The sequence below is a fragment of the Polypterus senegalus genome, chromosome 4 (genome assembly GCF_016835505.1).
Source record: "Polypterus senegalus isolate Bchr_013 chromosome 4, ASM1683550v1, whole genome shotgun sequence".
Taxonomy (NCBI): domain Eukaryota; kingdom Metazoa; phylum Chordata; class Cladistia; order Polypteriformes; family Polypteridae; genus Polypterus; species Polypterus senegalus.
The window spans coordinates 16,298,316-16,324,684 of NC_053157.1; the positions used below are offsets into that span (position 1 = coordinate 16,298,316).

Consider the following 26,369-nt stretch of genomic DNA (forward strand, 5'->3'; position numbering starts at 1 on the left):
GCTGGCTTTGAGCAATATAAGAATTTAAGGGTATAATTAGTAAAGGCTTGTATTTTTTCCTTGTCTGCTCAAGGCCGCCTGCCTGCTTCCAGCTCCAGCAGCTTAGCTCTTCTCAGTGACACAGCTGCCTATGGTTGTAGCTTTACAGGATGCTGGTGCAACACGTAATTAATTGAGCAGCTCAATTTCTCATATTTGGGTCATCCTGGTTCCAACTTAATAATAAGGATTGATTGATTAAAAGGCTACCAGTTTCACTTTTTGTTCGCTCAAGATTAGGAATGTATGAATGTCAGGAATGTAAAAGATAATTAGGTGATGGTCATCTCCGGGCCAGGCAGCAAGTACAACCTTCAAGCTCTAATGATTGTTATGAAAAGATTGATGATTATTAGGGGAAAGACGTTTACAAGGCAAGGTAATTGTTATGAAAACAGGTACAGCATGAGGTCACGATTGTGAGATAACGTAAAATGAATGTTGAAAAAATGTATGAAACAAAGGTGTTGGGTGATTAGAACTGAAATAAAAATGAGACGAGCCCAACCCACTGGGCTCCTTTCATGAACTGAGATGGCCTTATGTGCTCTTACGTCTAAATTCTGTCTGCCTACATGTATCTGAAGAAGATTTCTCCACGACAATACCTTTTTCCAACTGTTCCATCCACACTGCACTCTGTGGATTATCTCTGCATCTGATCTTCCATCTTTAGCTACCACCGATTCTAGATATTTAAATTTACCCATTCTTTTCAGAAGCTCTCCCTGCAGGTTAACTTCTGACTCCTGAACACCATATTGTTGTCTTCTTCCTATTTATCTTCAATCCTCTCTCTTCCAAAGTTCTTCTCCATTCTTCCAACTTCCTCACCACTCCCTTTTTTCTGGTGCTACACAGCACAATGTTATCAGCAAAATGCGTGCATTACGAGGATTGGTGTTTTTATCCCACAATCACCTAAAAGGGGCTAATTGGGGGTCATCAATTAATCTAATATGTGCTTCTTTATTACAAGTACAATTAGGTAGTGGCAGTGCACTGCAAAATGCGCTATCTGAAGAAACGCTCAACACATCACTCGGCCTTGAAATTCCTGGTCTTCAAAATGGAAAGATGGTTTCAGAAATAAATGAATTAGTCTTAGTGTATACCACATTTAAATAATTTCTTCTTAAAAAAATCAGTTTATTTTTGTCTATTTTAACTTATAAAAAGGTACTGTAAATCAAGAACAGTTAAAATTACAAACACTATGCTGTGAACAATGCTGGGTGCATTTCTCTCTTCCAAATGACAGAAAATCAATATTTAGGCACTTACTTCAACACCAATACATTAGTATAAAATATTGACCTGACAGTGTCACCAAAAATATAGCAGCGGTCAAGAATTTAGTCACCACGATTCCAGTCTGTGATGCAGCAACATTACATGCCATCAGCTCTTTTGAAAGTGACGTGAATGCAGAAGGCTCTTTTCTTGCAGAATTTAGTATTCCTTTATAGTGCCTTTAAGAAATGCAGCCGATGGAAGTCGCATCACACAATTGCTGCTGAGACGGTATCTGCAATACCTACACAAAAAAAGGAACAAAAAAAGTGAAATACTCCATTCTGATCTAACTTATTCCATTACATGGTTATAGGCGGCTGCAGAGTCTATTGGTAGAATTGGGGACAAGACAGCAGTCAGCATGGGGCAGGCACAACACAAGCACACCCACAGTCACTCGCATTAGGGCAGTCATATTATTGATTAACTTCAACCAAGTGAACAGTTTAATAAATTTGTGAAATAAGAACCATCTTATTCTGAATGTCAAAACGACCAAAGAAATGATACTTCACAGGTGGCACATAGTAAGTAGAATATGGGTTCACATCTTGGAACCTCCCTGCATGAAGTTTGCAAAGTGCTTTGAGTAGCGAGAAAAGCGCTATCTATATGTAAATAATTAATTTTATTATTACTTGACTTTAAGAGACAGACAGCTGCATGTTCACTATTCACTGATCTGCAGGAGGACATAGAAATAGTTACAGAATACAGAATATAAATACTTAGGAAGTGTTATGGTGTATAAAATCTACAAATCATTCTCTATATTTTTATTACAAACCGGATTCCAAAAAAGTTGGGACACTATACAAATCGTGAATAAAAACTGAATGCAATGATGTGGACGTGCCAACTTCTAATATTTTATTCAGAATAGAACATAAATCACGGAACAAAAGTTTAAACTGAGAAAATGTATCATTTTAAGGGAAAAACATGTTGATTCAGAATTTCATGGTGTCAACAAATCCCAAAAAAGTTGGGACAAGGCCATTTTCACCACCGTGTGGCATCTCCTCTACTTCTTACAACACTCAACAGACGTCTGGGGACCGAGGAGACCAGTTTCTCAAGTTTAGAAATAGGAATGCTCTCCCATTCTTGTGTAATACAGGCCTCTAACTGTTCAATCGTCTTGGGCCTTCTTTGTCGCACCTTCCTCTTTATGATGCGCCAAATGTTCTCTATAGGTGACAGATCTGGACTGCAGACTGGCCATTTCAGTACCCGGATCCTTCTCCTACGCAGCCATGATGTTGTGATTGATGCAGAATGTGGTCTGGCATTATCTTGTTGAAAAATGCAGGGTCTTCCCTGAAAGAGATGACGTCTGGATGGGAGCATATGTTGTTCTAGAACCTGAATATATTTTTCTGCATTGATGGTGCCTTTCCAGACATGCAAGCTGCCCATGCCACACGCACTCATGCAACCCCATACCATCAGAGATGCAGGCTTCTGAACTGAGCGTTAATAACAACTTGGGTTGTCCTTGTCCTCTTTGGTCCGGATGACATGGCGTCCCAGATTTCCAAAAGAACTTCGAATCGTGACTCGTCTGACCACAGTACAGTCTTCCATTTTGCCACACTCCATTTTAAATGATCCCTGGCCCAGTGACAACGCCTGAGCTTGTGGATCTTGCTTAGAAATGGCTTCTTCTTTGCACTGTAGAGTTTCAGCTGGCAACGGCGGATGGCACGGTGGATTGTGTTCACTGACAATGGTTTGCTGGAAGTATTCCTGAGCCCATTCTGTGATTTCCTTTACAGTAGCATTCCTGGTTGTGGTGCAGTGTCGTTTAAGGGCCCGGAGATCACGGGCATCCAGTATGGTTTTACGGCCTTGACCCTTACGCACAGAGATTGTTCCAGATTCTCTGAATCTTCGAATGATGTTATGCACAGTTGATGATGATAGATGCAAAGTCTTTGCAATTTTTCGCTGGGTAACACCTTTCTGATATTGCTCCACTATCTTTCTGCGCAACATTGTGGGAATTGGTGATGCTCTACCCATTATGGCTTCTAAGAGACACTGCCACTCTGAGAAGCTCTTTTTATACCCAATCATGTTGCCAATTGACCTAATTAGTGTTTATTGGTCTTCCAGCTCTTCGTTATGCTCAAATTTACTTTTTCCAGCCTCTTATTGCTACTTGTCCCAACTTTTTTGGGATTTGTTGACACCGTGAAATTTTGAATCAACATATTTTTCCTTTAAAATGATACATTTACTCGGATTAAACGTTTGATCTGTCATCTACGTTCTATTACAAATAAAATATTGACATTTGCCGTCTCCACATCATTGCGTTCAGTTTTTATTCACAATTTGTTTTGTGTCCCAACTTTTTTGGAATCCGGTTTGTATTATATTTTGCTCAATCCCAACAAGATGAATTCAAATGTAGGAGGCATTATAATAAAAAGGCATATCTTTTTCCCTTACACCTGACTTTTATAACAGTTGTTCACAGCATAGTGCTAAATTGGTATTACAGCCTAGGAAAGGAACACTGAGCCATGCCTCAGGCTATTGATTACTTTATGGATGGACATCTGGGACAACAATTTGGTTTACAGCCTGGGAAAGGACGACATGAGGCAATATCAAAAAACTATTATCTAGGAAAAGATAGATTAAAGAGCAAAATCCATCCATCATATTGATAGCCAGCCAATCTGATGCATGCAACATTAATGTGTTGTGAAACCATGGCATGAAACTTTATAATAAATATGCCTCATTTGAAAGTAATGTCAGTAGAAGAAGATATACAGCGACGACGGAAGAGCGATGACAGAGAAGAAAACAAAGACACGTGTGACCAGTTTTCATCCGATCGTCAGTTAACAGCATTTTCATGAACATCGATTGCTAAATGAAACACTGCCCTGGGACATTCATCCTTGTCATCTGTAACTCTTTCGTAAGCTTTTTCTAAAGATTATACATATCCAAACTTTCCTATCAGTACCTGTTTTCTATTATTCCTTGATCCGGTGGTATTATTATTATTCTTGTAATAAAAACCATGCTGCTTTTAACTTTCTATGCTTTGTCTTAATATCTATAGAGTGATTTGAAATAATAAGCTAGATTTCTTTGAGCACCTAGTGCACCCAGGGATTTGCCATTACCTCTGTGCTGCGAGGTTTATTAAGGCTGTGAGTGAGAGCTCCACTCAATAGTAGGGAACAGTATGTAAAGAAGGTATTCTTGGCTGATAAATGGCCTATAGTCAAGAGTGCTGAGTCTTTGTATGTTTAAATGTATTCTTGTAGACCAAAAGTAATATTTAGGTCTGAGATATCATTAAAACATTGTATGTTGTCGGTGCCGATAATAAGTGAGTCTCTTGAACTGCTGAGTGACAGGCTGTGTTATTCCTAAAGAACTTGTGTGGTTTAAAGTGCTAATGGTTAATCAGAGTGTGTGTGTCATTCATGGGGCACTGTTGTGGTTAGGGTCTGTGTGTATGTGTATAGCTATTTATGTGTGTGTTCATCTTAAAGTGCAACAGTTGACCAACCCGATAACGAACTTGACGAATACACTTACCCTTGAGGGAAAACAGGTAAAGTGTAAGTAGAAGGAAATACTACGATAATACAGGAAGTCACCTAGATAATAATATTAACTACAATCATAATACAAAAAACATAACTCTAAATGCAATCAGTGCTTCTCTCAGATCCGTAAATTCGAACTACTTAAAGTGTACAAGGAACCCACGTTGTCCTTTTTTCACATTGTGATCCATCCAATCTGCCGTCACTTTCAGCTTCATTGCCCGGTTTAATGGCCTGACAAACCAAAATTTTAAAAATACTCTAGCATCAAACATGCAGCTAACGTTATTAGGGCTGATGTAGTAGAATTAAGTGTTTATCGCAGGGCAATGCTGAAAAACTGAAAATCATCTCAGCTGATGACAGACACCTATTACACGTAGGACTTGACATCAGTAAATCAGTAATGATAGTCATTGTAAAAAAAAAAACACAAACCGTTCTAGTAATTCCTTTCTTCCTGGAGCCATATACTGTATCTTTTTAATAAGTAATAATAAAGATAAGAAAATTTTCTAGAAGTGCTAAGCTTTTTATATGCATCAGGTAAGTAGTTATCTACAGTACTATATAATAAAACACTAAAGGTCTATGTTCCCAGTCCCTCAGAGCATTCTGATTGGTCAGTTTGGCTATGCTGTGATTTGTCCGTTTGGCTTTGGTGACATAAAGAGAGAGGAGGTGCAAGTGTAAGACGCACGAAGAGGAGTAAAAGCACATGCTGAGAGAGTCGCCTTCAAAGACAGTAAGTATAACACTCAGCAAGAGGTGAAAAAGGCTGCTTGAAAAATAATGACAGAGTTGAACTTAACACACTCGAGTAAGGGAGTGCCGGTGAAGAGAGGTTCAGACCCACAGAGATACCAAGTATTGTTAAATTACTAAGTTACTGTGGCTAGTAAGTTAAAAAGAATTAAGTGAGTAGTTTAGAATTTCTGTCCCCGTTCTGCATCTATTTGTTGTTGGTTTTATTTCCATCTGTTATTGGATACAACTGAAAAAGAAAATTTCATGTTTCCCTCTGTAAAACTGACTAAATAAAAAACCTTGAACCTTCCTCCCTGTGTATATTTGTGCACGAAAAGAGATTATCTCCATAACTCCTAATAATACATCAGGGCAGAGAAACCCTTTTTCTGGGTCTAGTAATCCCACCAGGCCATCTTACAACCCAATGTCTGGCCAGGATCTCTTCATTCAGGTTCCGGCTACTGTCTCTGCCTTTTACAATGGTTACTTCTAAACTCAAAATGAAGGCAGTGAAATACGATGGAACCGCTAACTCCAATACCCTAATTTCCAAGAGGTTCATATGCTTTTTTTAAAATCCCTGACATCAAAATGTTCACAATACATATGACGATGTCCAACTCTGTGTGTGACATTTAGGCTTACCGCAGACATTTTCTCCAATTTTGACATAGACATAACCTTCATTTCCCCATGATGCACCCCATGAGTTTCGTACTATCCAATATGGCACGGGACCTAAGGAATTAAAGAAAAAAAATTATCAAGGGAAATATTGTACAATCCATAAATAACCAACCCATCATCCATTGACTAGCCTAGTAAGAATACGCACAATGCTGGAACTCTGAAAGGAACGGTAGTCCACTGCTACTGTCAGCAGCTAACCTGACATGTATGGCTCTGTAAGTGGTGGTGTGTGGGTTGGGGCATCTGGAGTGATTACACAGACTGGGGAGAAAATGCCAAATTCTACTTCAACTGGGAGTAACCAAGGTTTGAGCCTGATTAGTGAGGCAGCAGTGGTAACCACCCATGCAATAATCAACAACTTACAACGAAAATTTTTACCATAGAAGAAAAACATTAATATCAATCAATAATTAACTCTTTAAAGTGTAGCATCACATACACTAATCAGCCACAACATTAAAACCGCCTGCATAATTTTGTGTAAGACCCCCTCAGGCCGGCAAAACAGCTCTGACCTGTTGAGGTATGGACTCCACAACACTTCTGAAGTGTCCTGAGGTATCTGGCACCACGGCACAAGCAACAGATTCTTTGCAAGGGGAGGCCTTCATGGATTGGACTTGTCTTTCCAGGACATCCTACAGATGCTCGATAGGATTGAGATCTGGTGAACTTGGAGCGTGAACTCTTTGTCATGCTCCTCAAACCATTCGTAAACCATTTTTAAAGTGTGTCAGGACACATTATCCTGCTGATATAAGGCCACTGTCATCAAGGAATACCATTGTCATGAAAGAGTGTATGTGGTCTGCAACAAGCTTTAGGTAGGTGGCACATGTCAAAGTAACATCCACATGAATGCCAGGACCCAAGGTTTCCCAGCAGAACATTGCTCAGAGCATCACGCTATCTCCCCTAAAATGTCTTCTTTCCATAGTGCATTCTGCTGCCATCTCTTCCCCAGGTAAATGACACACAAGCCCATGGTCATCTGCTTGATTTAAAAGAAAATGGGGTTCATCGGGCCACCTTATTCCATTAAATCATAATCCAGTTCTGACTCTCACATGATGTAGAAAAGTGCAAAATGCTACACATGGGCAAACGGCACATCAATTCTCTCTATTATAAAAGAAAATCTTGCGACGAGAGATGATCTTCTTCAGAGAGACACTTCAGAGAGGCAGAGACGCTTTCACTTCCCACGACATGGTCAAGTCACGTCATATTGACATCCATTGGAAACATGTTCCCGTGAGACGGTCACCTAGGTAAGGAAAGTAATTATCAGCCCAGAACAAGTGGAACTGAAAACCTTGCAGGTCCAAACAGGGTCAGAAATAAAAGACAAAGAGTAAAAAACACTGTAGAACTTCATGAAGATGTTCAAAAACATTGGCACCATATACATACAGAGCAGGTTACGGATTATGACAGCAGTGGAATTCGAAAGGCTCACAAGAAACCTTGGTGCGATACACACGCAGAGCAAGTTAAAAAAATATGACAGTACGAAAATTCAAAAGTGTCAACAACAAGACAGTACAGATCAAATTCGCACAAACAAACGGACAATTATTACTAGGTGAAATAACGGAACAGCAAAAAGTGATTGAATATATGGACATAAGTGATATGTTGGAAGTATGTAGATATTATAAGGCTTTAAATGTCGGAGACTTGTACTTTGTGTTGCCATCAGGGAGAAGTACTGCTGCTTCCCAATGAAGATACGTCCAAACATATCGCACTTTACACAAGATTTATTAACAACACACGGACAAAGATATTTTCTTAGATGTCTATATAAATTCCGAAAAATCATCTGAAACATCACAGTTGCATTTATAATAAACCGACGTGACGAATTGTCAGCGATAATACTTTCGAAAGACAGAGATATCAAAGACAGAGTAGATATTCCTGTATATCCAAAGGCAAAGCATATTCGTCATTTATATGAAATACTGTACATTGCCACATGCCAACCCTTTGCCTTTGCTTTTTCCAGATGGCAAAACAGGATGGTTGTACAATATGAAACAAATGCATTCAGCAAAACAAATAACACCTACACAATATTTCGGGCCAAATTTAGCGATACATTCCCATGCATTTAGCCCACTTCTATCATCTCAACGTCTATCGCAACATTACATTATTATTGCGTATGTAAAAGTCGCAGCTGATCGTCTCTTCTTTATTAAATCAAATCAAGCTAAACTCAGAATGGAACATATGCAATGTCTCATTGATGACATTCAAAATTCAAATATCAGTAGTTCAGACAAATTCAAAATAGGTACAGCAGTAATATTACCATCATCATATCAAGGGGGTCCAAGAGCATTGCAACAGTTATATCATGATGCAATGGCAATATCCAGAACTATTGGTCGGCCAGATTTATTTCTTACAATGACGTGCAATCCACAGTGGCCAGAAATCCGCAGCTCCTTGAGAACAATGCCACCGGCTACATCGGCTATGGAAATTATCACTTTCATAAGTGGATTGTTTTATCAGAAAACTCTTATTTTTATTTAAATGATATTCACTCATGGCCAGTTATATGTTGCATTATCAAAAGTGAACATAATGCATATATAACAATTCCTATGACAAAAAAAACACTTTATATTGTATTTCCACAGGACCAAACCCGGGCGTTGACGAGCTAAGTGAGCAGGGGGCGGAGCCCCCTAATATTAAAACAAGGTGGGAGACACTAAGCTACAGGAAGCAACCTCTGAAAAGGATATAGCGGGATTATGTTGATACCACATTTTCATCAACTAAGCAGAAGCAATTGAGAAAGACAAATATAATTCTAGATTATGTCTTTACAACTGTTAAATTTAAGACAAGGGAGGTTATGCTCAAACTATATAATTCCACAGTACAAGTACATATAATCACCACAGTACAAGAAAGACATAGCAGCACCTGAAACTGAGCCAAAAAGAGCAACCAAGTGCATCATGGGACTTAAGGACATGTCCTACTCTGACAGACTCAAAGAATTATGAGGAGAACTAATTCAGTTATTTAAAAGGCTTTGATAAAGTACTGTAGATCCAACAACATTCTTTCAGCTTAAGGGTGAATCATGTACTTGAGGACATCTGTAGAAATTAAGGGTAAACTGCTTTTAAAACTGAGGCCAGGAAGTACTTTTTGATGCAAAGCTTTGTGGGACTCTGGAACAGTCTACCAAGACATGTAGTGGAAGTAGAAACCTTGATAACCTTTAAGAAGAATCTGGATGAGATATTAGGACAGCTTAGCAATCAGCTAAACAAACAGGTTTGATGGATTGAACGGTCTCCTCTCTTTTGTCAACACACACGCACTCTCTCACACAGTATGGTCTGAACAAACATCAGAATTACTGAAAAGGAAGTGAATCTAAAAAGAAAAATTTCTGACTTGGCAGTTCCAGTTAACAGTAATGCACTGTACAGGTGTATTGGAAAAGAAAATCCGAGCACATCTCTCCAGTTTTGATGTCACTACACTAGTTACCTGTGTCATTCAGGATTGACTTTAAAATTCTGCTTATGGTTTATAAAGCCTTAAATAATCTCGCCCCATCTTATATATTGGAATGTCTGACACCTTATATTCCAAGTCGTAACCTCAGATCCTCAAATGAGTGTCTGCTTAGAATTCCAAGAACAAAACTTAAAAGAAGTGGTGAGGCGGGCGGCCTTCTGCTGTTATGCACCTAAAATCTGGAATAGCCTGCTAATAGGAATTCGCCAGGCTAATACAGTGGAGCACTTTAAAACACTGCTGAAAACACATTAACATGGCCTTCTCATAACTTCACTGTAATTAAAATCCTGATACTCTGTATAACCAACTCATTATAATAACTATTCATGGTGGCTCTAAAATCTGTACTAACCCCTACTCTCTCTTCTGTTTCCTTTTCCGGTGTCCTTTTGGTGGTGGCGCAACTACTCAAAGCATCGTGATGTTCCAACAATGATGGATGGATTAAAAGCCAGAAGTCTGTTTGACCATCAACATCAAGTGACTCCGTGAGAACCCTAACTACAAAGAGGACTGTTTCATTTATGTTAGGTAGAATGCCCAGAGGGGACTGGGCGGTCCCGTGGGGCTGGAGTTTTTTTTTTGTTTGTTTTTTCTGTCCACCCTGGCCATCGGACCTTACTCCTTTTCTATGTTAACTAATGTTGTTTATTTTAATTTTTTTATTTTTCTTTTCTTCATTATGTAAAGCACTTTGAGCTACTTTTTGTATGAAAATGTGCTATATAAATAAATGTTGTTGTTGTTATTGCTGTTGGTATTACGGAGCGTCTGTCTCATTTCTTCACACACTTCTGCTGAATAATTTGTTGGCTGAAAGGCCTCCGTGTTACTGTGTCAGAGTGAGTATGTTCAGCATTATTCATAATGGCGCTCAGTGTTGTTTTAATTCTCTGTTTTGGTACTGCCTCCAGGAGATCCAGAGTGTGTCCCATAACTGATCCTGCCCTTTAAATTAGCTTCACCCCAGTCTTGCCTTGAAGGACTACAGGTCTATGCTTGAACTTAACACATATGTGATCAGAACAGAAATGACATTGTAGACTCAGAAACAGGATCACAGAGCTAGTCTTACTTAATATCTCCAATCTTTCTTTCATATTTTGGACATCATGGCTAGATAAGAAACCTCTTGGTGACCCATCTAGGATGTACAACAGACTGTTGTTCCACTTGTCATCCTAATTTCCCAGGTATACTGCATTCTTTTCAGTTTATAGTATACATACGAGGTTGTCAATTTCCCACCTGTTCGGTCGAATCCTGTGATGAGTACAGCGTGATTTGCCTCTTGACTTGAGCAGTGATGTTGGATTATTCCTCCCAGATAGTCCTGCCAACTTAATGCATCCACTGTGACTGCCAGCGGGCCAAATTCTATTAGCTTCTCCATCATTACATCTTCTCTGTCACTGAAAAAAAAAACGTAATATGCAGTGTTATAGATTTTTAGAAATATCTTGTGTAAATAAAAATAGTTTTTATAGATATTAATATTAACAATATTAAACAGTGCAGTAATAATAATGATAACTTTTATATATTGTTTCATAACATTACATTCTCAGACTCATTCAATCCAGTTTGTAAGGTATCATGTGAAGTACAGTGGTGTGAAAAACTATTTGCCCCCTTCCTGATTTCTTATTCTTTTGCATGTTTGTCACACAAAATGTTTCTGATCATCAAACACATTTAACCATTAGTCAAATATAACACAAGTAAACACAAAATGCAGTTTTTAAATGATGGTTTTATTATTTAGGGAGAAAAAAATCCAAACCTACATGGCCCTGTGTGAAAAAGTAATTGCCCCCTGAACCTAATAACTGGTTGGGCCACCCTTAGCAGCAATAACTGCAATCAAGCGTTTGCGATAACTTGCAATGAGTCTTTTACAGCGCTCTGGAGGAATTTTGGCCCACTCATCTTTGCAGAATTGTTGTAATTCAGCTTTACTTGAGGTCATGCCATAGCATCTCAATTGGATTCAGTTTAGGACTTTGACTAGGCCACTCCAAAGTCTTCATTTTGTTTTTCTTCAGCCATTCAGAGGTGGATTTGCTGGTGTGTTTTGGGTCATTGTCCTGTTGCAGCACCCAAGATCGCTTCAGCTTGAGTTGACGAACAGATGTCTGGACATTCTCCTTCAGGATTTTTGGTAGACAGTAGAATTCATGGTTCCATCTATCACAGCAAGCCTTCCAGGTCCTGAAGCAGCAAAACAACCCCAGACCATCACACTACCACCACCATATTTTACTGTTGGTATGATGTTCTTTTTCTGAAATGCTGTGTTCCTTTCACGCCAGATGTAACGGGACATTTGCCTTCCAAAAAGTTCAACTTTTGTCTCATCAGTCCACAAGGTATTTTCCCAAAAGTCTTGGCAATCATTGAGATGTTTCTTAGCAAAATTGAGACGAGCCCTAATGTTCTTTTTGCTTAACAGTGGTTTGCGTCTTGGAAATCTGCCATGCAGGCCGTTTTGCCCAGTCTCTTTCTTATGGTGGAGTCGTGAACACTGACCTTAATTGAGGCAAGTGAGGCCTGCAGTTCTTTAGACGTTGTCCTGGGGTCTTTGTGACCTCTCGGATGAGTCGTCTCTGCACTCTTGGGGTAATTTTGGTCGGCCGGCCACTCCTGGGAAGGTTCACCACTGTTCCATGTTTTTGCCATTTGTGGATAATGGCTCTCACTGTGCTTCGCTGGAGTCCCAAAACTTTAGAAATGGCTTTATAACCTTTACCAGACGAATAGATCTCAATTACTTCTGTTCTCATTTGTTCCTGAATTTCTTTGGATCTTGGCATGATGTCTAGCTTTTGAGGTGCTTTTGGTCTACTTCTCTGTGTCAGGCAGCTCCTATTTAAGTGATTTCTTGATTGAAACAGGTGTGGCAGTAATCAGGCCTGGGGTGGCTACGGAAATTGAACTCAGGTGTGATACACCACAGTTAGGTTATTTTTAACAAGGGGCAATTACTTTTTCACACAGGGCCATGTAGGTTTGGATTTTTTTTTCTCCCTAAATAATAAAACCATCATTTAAAAACTGCATTTTGTGTTTACTTGTGTTATATTTGACTAATGGTTAAATGTGTTTGATGATCAGAAACATTTTGTGTGACAAACATGCAAAAGAATAAGAAATCAGGAAGGGGGCAAATAGTTTTTCACACCACTGTATATATATTAAAAATAACACCAGCCCCAGCACTGACCCCTGCTGGTCACCACTCTTAACATCGGCCAGTTCAAATGAGGTTTCTCGCACCATCACCCTCTGCTTTCTGTGTCTGAGTCAATTCTGCACCCACCTAAAAACATCACCCTGAACTCCCACTTCTTTTAGTTTGATGCCTAACCTCTCATGTGGCACCTTATCAAATGCTTTCTGAAAGTCCAGATAAATAATATCATCTGCTCCACTTTGATCGTATCCTTTTGTTGCCTCCTCATAGAATTCCAGCATGTTAGTAAAACACGACCTCCCTCTTCTGAACCCATGCTGACTGTTCAGAATAACTCCTGTCCTTGCCATGTGTTGCTCAATCTTATCTATACTAATAAAAGGCAAAGCCCTCACTCACTCACTCACTCACTCACTCACTCACTCACTCACTGACTCACTGACTCATCACTAATTCTCCAACTTCCCGTGTGGGTGGAAGGCTGAAATTTGGCAGGTTCATTCCTTACAGCTTCCTTACAAAAGTTGGGCAGGTTTCATTTCGAAATTCTACGCGTAATGGTCTTAACTGGAAGCTGTTTTTCTCCATTTACTGTAATGGAGATGAGCTTGAACGCCGTGGGGAGTTTCGTGTGACATCATCACGCCTCACACGTAATCACGCAGTACATAGAAAATCAGGAAGACCTCCAAAAAGCGTTGAAGAAAACATGCATTATATAATTGAGAAGGCAGCGAAACAATAAGAAGCGAGCGAGTGACATATACAACCATATTGATGAGTTCTGCTACTTGAAACAAAGCACGATGTAAACCTACACTTTAAATTAAGTTCATAGACAGGCTGCGCTGGCGTTTGTAATTTAGTGCCTGCCCATATAAGGCCGTCCGTCAGCGGCAATCCAATAGCAAACTCCCACTAAATATTCACGGGTTAAGGACTGTGCTTATGCAGAGGAAGATGAGATGGTCAGCGTGGTGTTTGGCACAAACTCAGCGAAACTGCGAGAGAAAGTTTTAAGTGCCAGGACTAAGGTAACATTAAATACAGCCATGGACATAGCACGAGATGGCACCAGCACAGCTGGGAACCTTCGATGCATGTACACCGGCGGCTCACGTGAACTGGCGCAGTGCACAGATAAAAGCAACAGTTCCAAAGAGCTGAACAAAACCGAATTACACAATTGAAAAGGCAGCAAAAATATGAAGCGTCTGATACATACAAGCATATTCATAAATGCAGCTACTGTGGAAACAAAGCACACGGTGGAAAAAGTCAATGTCCCGCTAAAGGAAGACAGTGTAAAAAACCGTGCATGCAGTGTGTCAGGTCTCAGATAAAGAAGAAGACGAGCTGTTTATTGATGCAGTAAGGAACTAATCGATGAATGAAACCTGTCATCTTTACAACGATTGACAAACACGGAATGTAACTTGAACACAACACATCCTACAAATACGAACCTGATTGAAAGAAATAATGATAATCAAATCCTTGATGACAGCAACACTCAGTAACACTCACAAAACAAATACTGTATATTGACAGTCATGTTACGTTATTTTTAAAATGTTCCCTTTTCTTTTCTAGCTTTTTAACACACTACTTCTCGCTGCGATACGGGTATATATATATGTATATATATATCCCGATCTACATACTCGAATAATGGATACTTTATTCGCCATCAATGATTGTTTTGGTAAAGCCATACTCAGTGTATTCATTAGATGAACGGTAAAAAAGTAAGAGCGAGGGGAGGATGACTTATTGAGGCATGCAGGCTGTAGTGCGTCAACTCTATCTGAATTGCGATCACATTTGAAAAATATATCTTTTCAAGTTCTATTTAGTCCATATGTGTCAAACTCAAGGGCGCGCCATCCGCCCGGCGTAATTATATCCGCCCGCGAGATCATTTTATATACTGTATTATTGTTATTAATGGCCGGGTATATGAAGCGCTGGTAACACAATAAACTACAGATCCCATAATGCAGCGCTTCAGCTGCCTTGCCTATACACAGCTAGCTTATGATGCTGCAAGTTATTGCGAAGCTAGCTCACACGATGCTGAAGAGAAAAGTTGATTCTGAAAATAGAGCCTTTAAAACCGATGGGAGGCTGAGTATATGTTTACTGAACCCGTGTGTCTCATTTGTGGAGCTAATGTGGCTGTAATTACAGAATTTAATCTAAGACGGCACTATGAGACAAAACATCAGGGAGTTCTGTGTTGTGGAGATTCTCAGGATGGATTGCAGGTGCTCATCAGTGAGGCTGAAAGACCTGAATGCAATGCAGAAGATACAGAAAGCAGAAGAATTAAATAAGAATCTGACACTTCAGCGGACGTTTTACCCGTGCACAATCACAAAGTGATTTCAAGTGAAGTTGCTTTTATGGGAGACACAAATGCACCAGTGCAACTTTCCCTGTTGCCAAGTAATGTTAAACCAAGTCGTCACTACGGTGTTCCCAAATCGCACTTTGCTGATAAACTGGCGCACTGCACTGAGTTTGCACGGCGCTTTGGTGACTTTGAAGAACAAAAAGTCCGTCTACATGCGGCTCGAACCTTGTGCATGTTTGGTAGCACATATCTGTGTGAGAAGCTCTTCTCAGTGATAAAGACTAACAAAACAGCACACAGGAGTCGCCTCACTGATGAGCACCTGCAATCCATCCTGAGAATCTCCACAACACAGAACCTCACACCAAACAGAAACGAACCTGTTGCCAAAAAAGATGCCAGGCGTCCAGCTCTAAAATGACATATGAGCAAAGACAACTGAATGATTTGATTTGTTATTGCTGAAAGGAACACATTTTATTTATATTTCCAGGTTTTGTTATGCAGCATGTTCATATTTGAATTTGTATAATTTTGAAAGGATATATTTTTATGGAGAGCAAAATCTTTTGGGATATTTAAAATCTAAGTTTATTTTTTATATAAATTTACATAAGAGTAAAGAAATTTGAATGTTTGTTCTTTTAAGTTATTTAAGGTTTGAGTTGATTTATTCACAAATAATATTCCTGTCTGTTTTTACCATTCCTACCAAAGATATTTCTGTCGACTAAATAAAAATTCCTTCTATTTAAAATTTAAATAGAACTTGAACAAATACGATAGTTCATAATATCCACGCAGACTTGCACGTAAGAGCGGGAGTTATCCGTTTTAACAAGCAGCGTATTGCACTGATACGAAATAGCTGTGTGTGTATATATGTAGATATGTATGTATATGTATATATATGTTTATATATGTGTGTGTATATGTATATATATATATATATGTGTGTGTATGTATGTATGTGTGTATGTATATGTATGTGTATATATGTAGATATATATATATATGTATGTACAGTATATATGTGCATGTGTATATATGTGTATATGTATAGATATGTATATATATATGTTTATGTGTGTGTGTGTGTAAATATATATATATATATATATATATGACAGCAACACTCATCACTCACAACAGTGACAAAACAATTACATTGACAATCATGTTACGTTATTTTCAAAATGTTTCCTTTTCTTTTTCATTGCTTCTTCAACACACTACTTCTCCGCTGCGAAGCGCGGGTATTTTGCTAGTCCTTAATAATTCCTTCCATTAATTTTCCTGTGATGCCCGTTAAGCTCACTGGTTGCTTGGATCTGCCCTGTCACCCTTTTTATATAATGGGATGATATTTGCCAGTTTCCAGTCTTTTAGAATCTCTCCAGTGCACAGTGACTTCCTAAAAATATGTGTCAAGGGTTTATATATGTACTCACTAGCCTCCTTAAGAACACGAGGATAAATATTATCTGGGCCTGGTGATTTGTTTGATTTCATCTTATTTACTCTGAGCAGCACTTCTCCCTCTACAATTTCCAAATCCCTCAGTACCTCCTTAGTAGTTGCGTTTACCTCTGGGAGGTTATCCACTTGCTTACTTGTGAACACCTCAGAAAAATGTAAGTTTAGGGCATCTGCTATTTCTTGACTTGACCTCCTCCTTAACTGTTCTTTTACTACTAAAATACTGAAAGAATCTCTTGGGGTCTTCTTTTGCCTTATCTGCTATATTCCTCTCCAACTGTCTTTTAGCCTCTCTGATATCCTTCTTAATGGTTGCCCTCATGTTCTCATATGCTCTATGATTCTCTTTGCAGTCATTAGTCTTATATGCCTTATACAGCAGTTTTTTTCCTTTGCAACTTCTTTTTTAAATCTTTATTAATCCATCGTGGAGTTTTTTTTAGTTTCCTATTACTTCCAAATTTAGGTATGTATCTGTCCTGCATTACATGTAAAACATTTTAAACCTGTTCCACTGCTCCTCGACTGTCTCCACACTTAAAAGCTTATCCCAGTCTATCCTACTTAGACTTTGTCGCATCTGCTCAAAATTAGCCCTACTAAAGTTCAACTTAACAATTTTAGTCTTTGCATCTGTACTCTTACAAAATACTGAGAATTGTATTACATTATGGTCACTTGACCCTAGTGGTTCAATCACCTCTACACCCTCAATTCTATCCTGATTATTACAGAATACTAAATCCAGACAGGCTTCACCCCTTGTTGGTGCTTTAACATGCTGTGTTAAAAAACAGTCACTGATTACTTCTAAAAACTCCTTGTGCTCCTCCATCTGAAGGTTATCCCAGTTAATATTTGGATAATTAAAGTCCCCATGACTATAATATCCCCTGTAAACTTGCCTTTTGATATTACTAAAAGATGTGTGTTGAAATTACTGTCTGAATTGGGTGGTCTATAACACACTCCTAAAATAAGACCTTGTTTCCCTAATATTTTCCAGGCGAAGCCACATGTCCTCACTAAGATGGGGCTCATCATCCAACTGAAGATGACTTACATTTAAATCCTGTTTGGCATAAACAGCAACCCCACCTCCTTTTCTGTTCTGTCTATCCTTCCTAAAAAATGTGTATCCCTCTATGTTACACTCATCCCCATCTTTGTTATTTAGCCAGGTTTCCGTTATTGCTATAATATCATAATTATGCTCTGCTACATACGACTCCAACTCACTTACTTTATTTTTGATACTTCTAGCATTAAGGCAAGCTATTTTTAATGTGTTAATCCTTCTATATTTATGTTTGCTTAAATTTACATTACTATGCATTTTTATTTCTACACCATTGTTTGTTCTTCCATGTATAGATCTAAATCTGGCCTGTCCTAAACTCCCTGCCCCCATTCCCTAGTTTAAACAATCCTCGACTAGCCTACACATACGTCTTCCCAATACATTGGTGCCCCTCCGGTTCAGATGTAACCCATCACGGTGGAACAGGTCCCATCTGTTCCAAAAGGAGTCCCAATGCCCCATAAACCTATACCCTTCTACCCTGCACCAAGATTTGAGCCACGTTAAGCCTTCTAATCTCCTCAATCTTACCTGGACTGGCGTGGCACAGGCAGAACTTCGAGAAGACTACCTTGTCAGTTCTGCTCCTCAGCTTGGTACCTAACTCTTTGAATTTGGATCGCAGAACTGACAGACTACCCTTATGTATGTCATTTGTTCCAACGTGGACAATGACAACTGGATCCACCCCCGCTCTGGCCAAGAGCCTATCCACCCTTCCAGGGAGGTCTCCCACCTGTGCTGCCGGAAGGCAACACACCGTGCGAGACTCTCTCTCTCTGGAGCAAACCTGCGCTTCAATCCCTCTGATGATTGAGTCCCCAACTATCACTACCTCTCTCTTTTTGGGAACTGGTTTTGAGGTGGCCCGTTGGGGCTCCTCATCCCTGCCTACCACCTCAGAATTATCAGAGTCACCGTCCAGCTCCGCAAGGACATGATAACGGTTTGACACTTCTAATTCTGGGGTTGATGCCCCCGGACAGTGTGCACCCTTTACCTTACGCCTTGTGACCGTGACCCACCTATTCCTACCTGTCTGGTCTGGAATCTCCTCCCGCCACCTTAGGGGTGCACACTATCTCTCTAAAGGACACCTGGGCCAAGTCCACCAATTCTCTATTACAACGCAGGTCAGCCAACTCCTCCTCCAGTTCAGCGACCCTGAGCTGAGGTGCTGGATCAGCTGGCATCTCTTGCAGATGTAGCCCTCATAGACAACTGGCTCTTCCAAACCATCATCTAAAAAGTCCAACATCCAACAGGACTTGCATTGCACTGGCCTCATTATTAAAATTTGATTTTGGATTAGTAAACGGCCTTAACTTTTTTTTCTTAAAATTAAATTTCTTCTTCTTTCAGCTGCTCCTTAACTTAAATGGTAACACTAAGATCTGTTAGATATTTTACACCCTTATCCCCTTAAGCTCCTGTACGGTTCTCCCTCTCAGCTGTTATATAGCGCCTTGATGTGGTAGGGCCTCATCTGGAGTCCTGTGCACAGTTTTGGTCTCCAGGCTACAAAAAAAGGACATAGCAGCACTAGAAAAGGTCCAGAGAAGAGCGACTAGGCTGATTCCAGGATTACAGGGGATGAGTTATGAGGAAAGATTAAAAGAGCTGAGCTTTTTCAGTTTAAGCAAAATGAGATTACGATGAGGCCTGAGTGAAGTGTAAAATTATGAAGGGAATTAGTCTGAGACTGTGACTTTCAAATGGGTTCATTAAGAACACAGGGACACAGCTGGAAACTTAAGGGTAAATTTCGCACACACATTTGAAGGTTTTTCTTCACATAGAGAACCACAGACACATGAAATAAGTGACCAAGTAATGAGGTAGACAGTAGGACTTTAAGGACTATCAAAACTACCCTTGATATTAGTTTGAAGGAATGAAGTGGACAGGACTTGTGTGAAGAGTGAGCGAGCTTTGTTGGGCTGAATGGCCTATTCTTGTGTAGATTGTTCTAATGTTCTAAATCAATGAGCCCCTCTTATGTCTAATTGTTGGAAGACCTAGACCTTTTTTTGTTCTGCACTCAGAGAAGTGCTCTATGATGGTATTTACAGTTGGAAGAAATTCAGACAGTTGTATTTTTGGCATAGTTTGAAGCACTGGAGTAATCTTTTACCATTTTCTTTTTAATTCACCTTTTTTCTGCAAATTTTACACTAGAGCAGCTACTCCTCTTTTATGTCATTTGCACCTTTGTTTGCACTATGTCACAGAATTCCATAGAAAATGTGCATTAAAATAATACAGTAAAACTAAAGCTATTGCAAATAAGTACATATTTCTGTATATTTTCAACATCTACTCAAAGCATCATGATGCTCCTAAAAGCCGGAAGTCTCCATGACCATCATCATCAAGTCCTTCCATGAGAACCCTAAATATAAAGAGGACTGTTTAATTTATGTGAGGTAGAATGCACAGAGGGGACTGGGAGGTCTCATGGTCTGGAATTCTAGCAGAATTTATTTTTTTTCTCCAGCCGTCTGGAGTTTTTTTTTGTTTTTTCTGTCCACCCTGGCCATTGGACCTTACTCTTATTCTATGTTAATTAATGTTGACTTATTTTATTTTCTTACTGTGTCTTTTATTATGTAGCACTTTGAGCTACATTTTTTGTATGAAAATGTGCTATATAAATAAATGTTGTTGTTGTTGTATTTTTTACAATAATCAAACCAGCACATTTTTCTCATTGCAAAATAAGAGGAGATAAAAACGGCCAGCTAATTAAACAACCAGATCAAGTAGAATTAAATCCTTCCTAAGCTTCTCTAATTATTTCAAAACATGTCAATATACATCAACAGATAATTATTTTAATAAATTAGACTCAACCATAACCTCATTTATTTGGAATTCAAAACATCCACGTATCCAAAGAGCGACCTTACAAAGGCCTAAGGCGGAAGGCAGCAGGCATGGCTCTACCTAACTTTCAGTTTTATTACTGGGTAACAAATATACAAACTGTAAAAACCTGGACAAAAATCCTGCAGTACTTCTTTATATTCCTTGCTTTGTACCCCAATAAACACAAGCCATCGCCAATATACTAACAACCCAATTGTGCTTTACTCACTCAAAATATGGACCAACGCAGGAAGTATTTTAAGATAGAGAAGCTTTTATCTGTGGCACCTCTGCATGAGAATCACCCTTTTTCCACCCTGTCAAACGTACACAGTTTTTAAGGTATAAAAAACATTTGGGATTAAATCACTTAGAGATCTGTACATAGACAATGTTTTTTGCATCCTGTGAACAGTTACACTCCAAATTTAACTTTCCAGCAACACATTTCCTTCACTACCTTCCAATTGGAAACTTTGTGAAACAGAACCTGCCCAGTTTTCCTCACCTCCCACCTACCTCTATACTGGAAAAAATATGTCTCAGTATCGAGGACTCGGACAGCATTTTTCGGTAATATATAAAATTATTTTACAGTCCCTCGCCTTCAAAGATCCAAGAGGACAATGGGAAAAGGATCTCTTCTTCAATATTTCAGAAAAGGAGTGGAAAGAAGCAATGCACAGAATTCACTCGAGCTCCATATGAGCAAAGCATAGAATTGTTCAACTTAAAATAATATATCAAGCACATCTGTCTCGCTTAAAATTGTCCAAAATGTTTTCAGGGGAAGAGCCAACCTGTGAACGCTGCAATCGAGCTCCAGCCTCAATGGGCCACATGTTTTGGGCCTGCGCCAAATTAACATCATTCTGGACCAAAATCTTTAAATCAGACAGCCTTGGGGTCACAATCCCTCCTAATCCACTAACAGCTGTGTCTGGTGGGCTCACAGAGGGGCTTAAAGTGGAGAAGGACAAACAAACTGGAATTGCCTTTACTTCACTACTGGCACATAGATTTATTTTGCTCAATTGGAAAAATCCTAACTCTCCTATTCTAAGTCAGTGGGTAACTGATGTTATATAATATTTGAAGCTGGAAAAAATCTATGGCAGGATCTAATCAATAACATTATAGAATAAGCATTTAAATTAAGGAAGCAGGTTCTCTTCCCTCTTTAACTCCAATTATCTTTATTCATTTATTATTTTATCTATTCATTTGTCTTTACTAGCATAAAGTCTTACATTGCTGGCCCAGCTCTCTCTCAGCTTCTCGGGGTGGGGGTTGATTTGTTTCAAACCTTTTTCTTTTTCTTTTCTTTTTGTAAAACTTGAGTTGTGTATGGAGTGTTATTTGATTTTAATAAATTCAATAAAATACAAAGAATTTTAAAAAGAATTAAAGCTGACCCATTGACTTGTGAAACTGGTTGAAATGAAAACCTGCAGCCACAGGTATTCTCCAGGACTGAACTTGTGAACTCCTAGTCTAAGGAACACTCTTAGGTGCACATTAAAATTTAAAAAGCCTCAAGGAAGTAGCGTACTATTGGATATGCTAGGAGGTACTATAAACTAGCTAACGTAATGTTCTCAAAGCAGTTTAATTCACTTCATGGTCAAGGAGCACTGAAGCCTACTTCAGAAGTATTGGGCACAAAGGCAGAAACAATCCTGGCACAGGATACCAGTCCATCACTGGGCCCATCCTTGTATATGTCCTTACACAGCTAATTTATGGTCACCGGTAGCATGAGTATGCACATGTGGGAGGAAAACCAAAATACACGGAGAAAAAACCCACACGAACATGTCCTCCAGAGAGTGTCTGGAATGTGATTTGAATCTAGACCACTGCATGACTGACATGACAGGGAACATGCCCAACCCATAACATCCTGGCACAAAAAAGATAACATCCTTGAAAAGAGAGTCTAAAGAGGGGGAACAAAATTAAAAAGAGGAGAAACCTGAAACCAACAGTTACCTGAAGTCGTACGCCACGTAACCTTTGATTGAAACTCCAAATGAAGATGGTGGAAAATGACAAGTTCCAGTAACTGCCTTAAATGGATATTCAGATTCTTTAACTAATTTCACGTGAGTCTGAAAAGACAAAAAATTCAGAATGGTTACTAACGTGGACAGATAAACCACTTACTTGTTCCCAAGGTCCCTGTCCATGGGTACATTTTTCTGTGAATGGTACACACATCTTGTACCTTGCTCTCCCTTCTTCCTACGGTATCATTCTATGTACTGTTTATCTTATATTATCTTTGTGTGTGTGAGACTAACTGTCAAGTGTATAACACAATGCCATTTAAATAAATGAGTGGCAAAGAAACAGCCGGGAAAAGCCCTATGAGAGGGTAGACAGCGCGTAATAACCACATCACCCCTGTTCTTAAGTCTTTACAATAGCTTCCAGTTAAGATTAGGGGTGATTTTAAAATCCTTATTATATGTAAAGCTCTGATTTGCTTGGGTCTTACAGAATGTATCAATGAAAACATGGCAGTCTTCAAATTGAAACGGTTCAGGCAGTGCGCAAAATGCCCCAAAGTTATTAGGGTCCCATTAGTGTTTCAATGTTACCTAAACACTAAAATTTTACACTGGTATTGTGAAAGACAGGGTGATTCAAAAAGATTAATCCTATTTCAAAGTGCCATATTTTTACAACCATGAGGTGCCTAGGAGCCAATCGCATACCAATTGAAAGAGGGGGTCATAGAATTTCTTATTGTCACCAGATGATAAAGCACCGCCTCATTGGCACCAAGAAGTTAGAGTATCTCTCTTCAACGAGCTCCCTCATTGCTGGATTGGCCGTAAATAAGCCCACGATTTGGCACTGCACTTCTGGCCCCCAAGATCACTAGATCTCACGCCGTGTGACTTTGTGTGTGTGTGGGGTTTGGTTAGACATTAAGGATTCTATTTATGTGCCACCACTCCCAACAACACTGGATGATCTCCCAAATCACATTGAAAGAGCTGTGAGTACAGTGACACCCGACATGATCAATCGAGTATGGAATGAATTTAACTGTCGTTGTCCATACAGCTGGAAATCGGTCATATTGAGCACTTCTAAAATTACATAATAATCTTTATGCTCACCTAAACTATTTAAAATTTACTGCATATTCCATAATGATTCACAAGTGAAATAAATCATTTTGAAATCGGATTAATCTTTTTGAATCACCCTATATATAAAAGATAACTAACTATAAATTACTTGATCATCTTATTGTGTTGCAGAGGGACAACATGTTGCGTGTGTGTTTGTCTTTTGGTTAGTTAAGAATATGTAAAGCAGATACATGCCACTATCGAATGTAAATATGACCAAAATAAAAGAAAAATGACTCACTGCACAACAATTTGTTTGAAAAGTCTTGCTTCCTGAAACGTTTTTGCAGATTGTGAAAGGTACCTACTGGTTTTACTGCATCACGTAGGAACTCTGAGAAACAGACATTTATATGTTTACTGACAATAACGTATTTAGTCACGTTAATATTTCTCATAAGCTATTAAATTCAACAGAGTTAAAAGTGTTTTGCTCCTGATTTTCTTTTGCATTCAATGTCTGGTGCATCACGTTGCAGTGTCCAACAGTAGTCAGTAAGCATTGACGGATTCCAGTTGCCCTGGTATCGTTTCTCCATCGTAGCAATGTCCTGGTGAATCCTTTTGCCGTGTTCGTCACTGACAGCACCGAGATTTGCGGGGAAGAAGTCCAAGTGTGAGTGGAGGAAATGAATCTTGAGTGACGTGTTGCACTTCATTGTCTTGTATGCTTTGAGAAGTTTGTCTACCAGCTGAATGTAGTTTGGGGCTCTGTAATTGTCCAGAAAATTGTCAACAATGGCTTTGAAGGCTTTCCAGGCAATTTTTTCCAGCCCAACTAACAGATCTTTAAACCGCTTGTCACTCATAACATGTCTGATCCGGGGGCCAACAAAAATGCCCTCTTTGATCTTGGCGTCAGTTGTTCTTGGAAACATCTGTCTTAAATAACGAAAACCTTCGTCTTCCTTGTTTAGTGCTTTCACGAAATTCTTCATGAGTCCCAATTTTATGTGAAGAGGAGGCAAAAATATCTTTGCTGGGTCGACAAGCAATTCATGTGCCACATTTTTCTGTCCTGGAACTAACTTTTTACGGAGTAGCCGGTTCTGTCGAGAATAGTGCGACTCTTTGGCATGACTGTCCCATTCACAGATAAAACAACAGTACTTTGTATAGCTGAGCTGCAGTCCTAGTAACAGAACAACGACTTTAAGATCTCCACAGATATTCCAGTTGTACCTGCTATACTGGACGTGCTTCAGCAACAGTTCCATATTCTCATACATTTCTTTCATATGTGCTGCATAGCCAACAGTTACTGAAGGATAAATGTTGCCATTGTGTAGCAGAACAGCTATCAGGCCTAACATTGACGAATCAATGAAGAGACGCCACTCTTCCAGGTTGTGATCACAACCCAAGGCCGAGAACAATCCTTCTATGTCACAACAGAAACAGAGACTGTCGACTTGTGCAAAAAATGTGGTTATATCATGATGTCGGCCTTGAAAAACAGAAATGTTCATACCTGGTGACACCTGCAGTCTCAAACCCAGCAGCTCGGCTTTTGATTTTGACAGACCCAAATCTCTGACCAAATCGTTAATTTCAGACTGTGCTATCAGATGTAGATCGCCTGATGAGCACCGTTCAAAATCTGGGTCAGTGTCACTGTCAGCACCCTGCATTGCAGTTTCTTCATCTTGTTCATCTAAGGTCCAATCCTCTGGTGATTTCGGAATTGGAAGACTGTCATCATGTGGCATGGGTCTCATTGCTGATCAAGGCAGATTAGGATATTAAATTGACTTCTTGTTTTTGGCAGAGAATCCAGACACATTAGTCAAACAGAAGTAACAGTCCATCACATGGTCTTTCTGTTCTCGCCATATCATCGGAACAGCAAACGGCATCGTCTTTCGAGTGCCTCTGAGTCAGGCTCTCAGACTGACAGCACATGTCACGCAGCAAATGTGAGGCACCCATTCCTTGTCTTGATCACCAATTTTGCAGCCGAAATACAGATGATAAGCTTTCTTCACAAGTGCAGTCATCCAATGTCTCTGAGGCGCAAGTGTATATTCGCCACAGATATAGCAGAATGTATCGCGGCTGTTACGAAATTGATGAGACATATCGTCAGACACCAAAACGTCTATAGAGTGCTTACTTACTGTTATATTGCTACAGATACTGTACTTTACTATACTGATACTATACATACACACTGATTATCTACATTAATGAGCAGGATCGGTGTATGCAAGCCACCTTTATAGCATGCTGAGACAGCGTCAAGCTCGTTCAGACCAGCCCAGGATGTCAACTTCCACAGAACAGCTTCCAACCTGGCCTGATTCCATGCTTGGATGTCCTGAGGCTGCAC

The 26,369-nt window shown here is 39.4% G+C and overlaps 1 protein-coding gene across 1 annotated transcript in view; it reads right to left on the minus strand.

Moving 5' to 3' along the window:
* Nucleotides 1-1,164: 1,164 nt before the first annotated feature.
* ctso (cathepsin O) overlaps nucleotides 1,165-26,369 on the minus strand; it is a 55,792-nt gene continuing 30,587 nt past the window's right edge. The window contains exons 5-8 of the mRNA XM_039750295.1: nucleotides 22,887-23,005; nucleotides 11,166-11,329; nucleotides 6,312-6,404; nucleotides 1,165-1,576 (exon numbers count right to left, since the gene is read on the minus strand). Coding sequence (XP_039606229.1) covers nucleotides 1,542-1,576; nucleotides 6,312-6,404; nucleotides 11,166-11,329; nucleotides 22,887-23,005 — 411 coding nt within the window. The 3' untranslated portion in view covers nucleotides 1,165-1,541. The remainder of the gene's footprint in view (nucleotides 1,577-6,311; nucleotides 6,405-11,165; nucleotides 11,330-22,886; nucleotides 23,006-26,369) is intronic.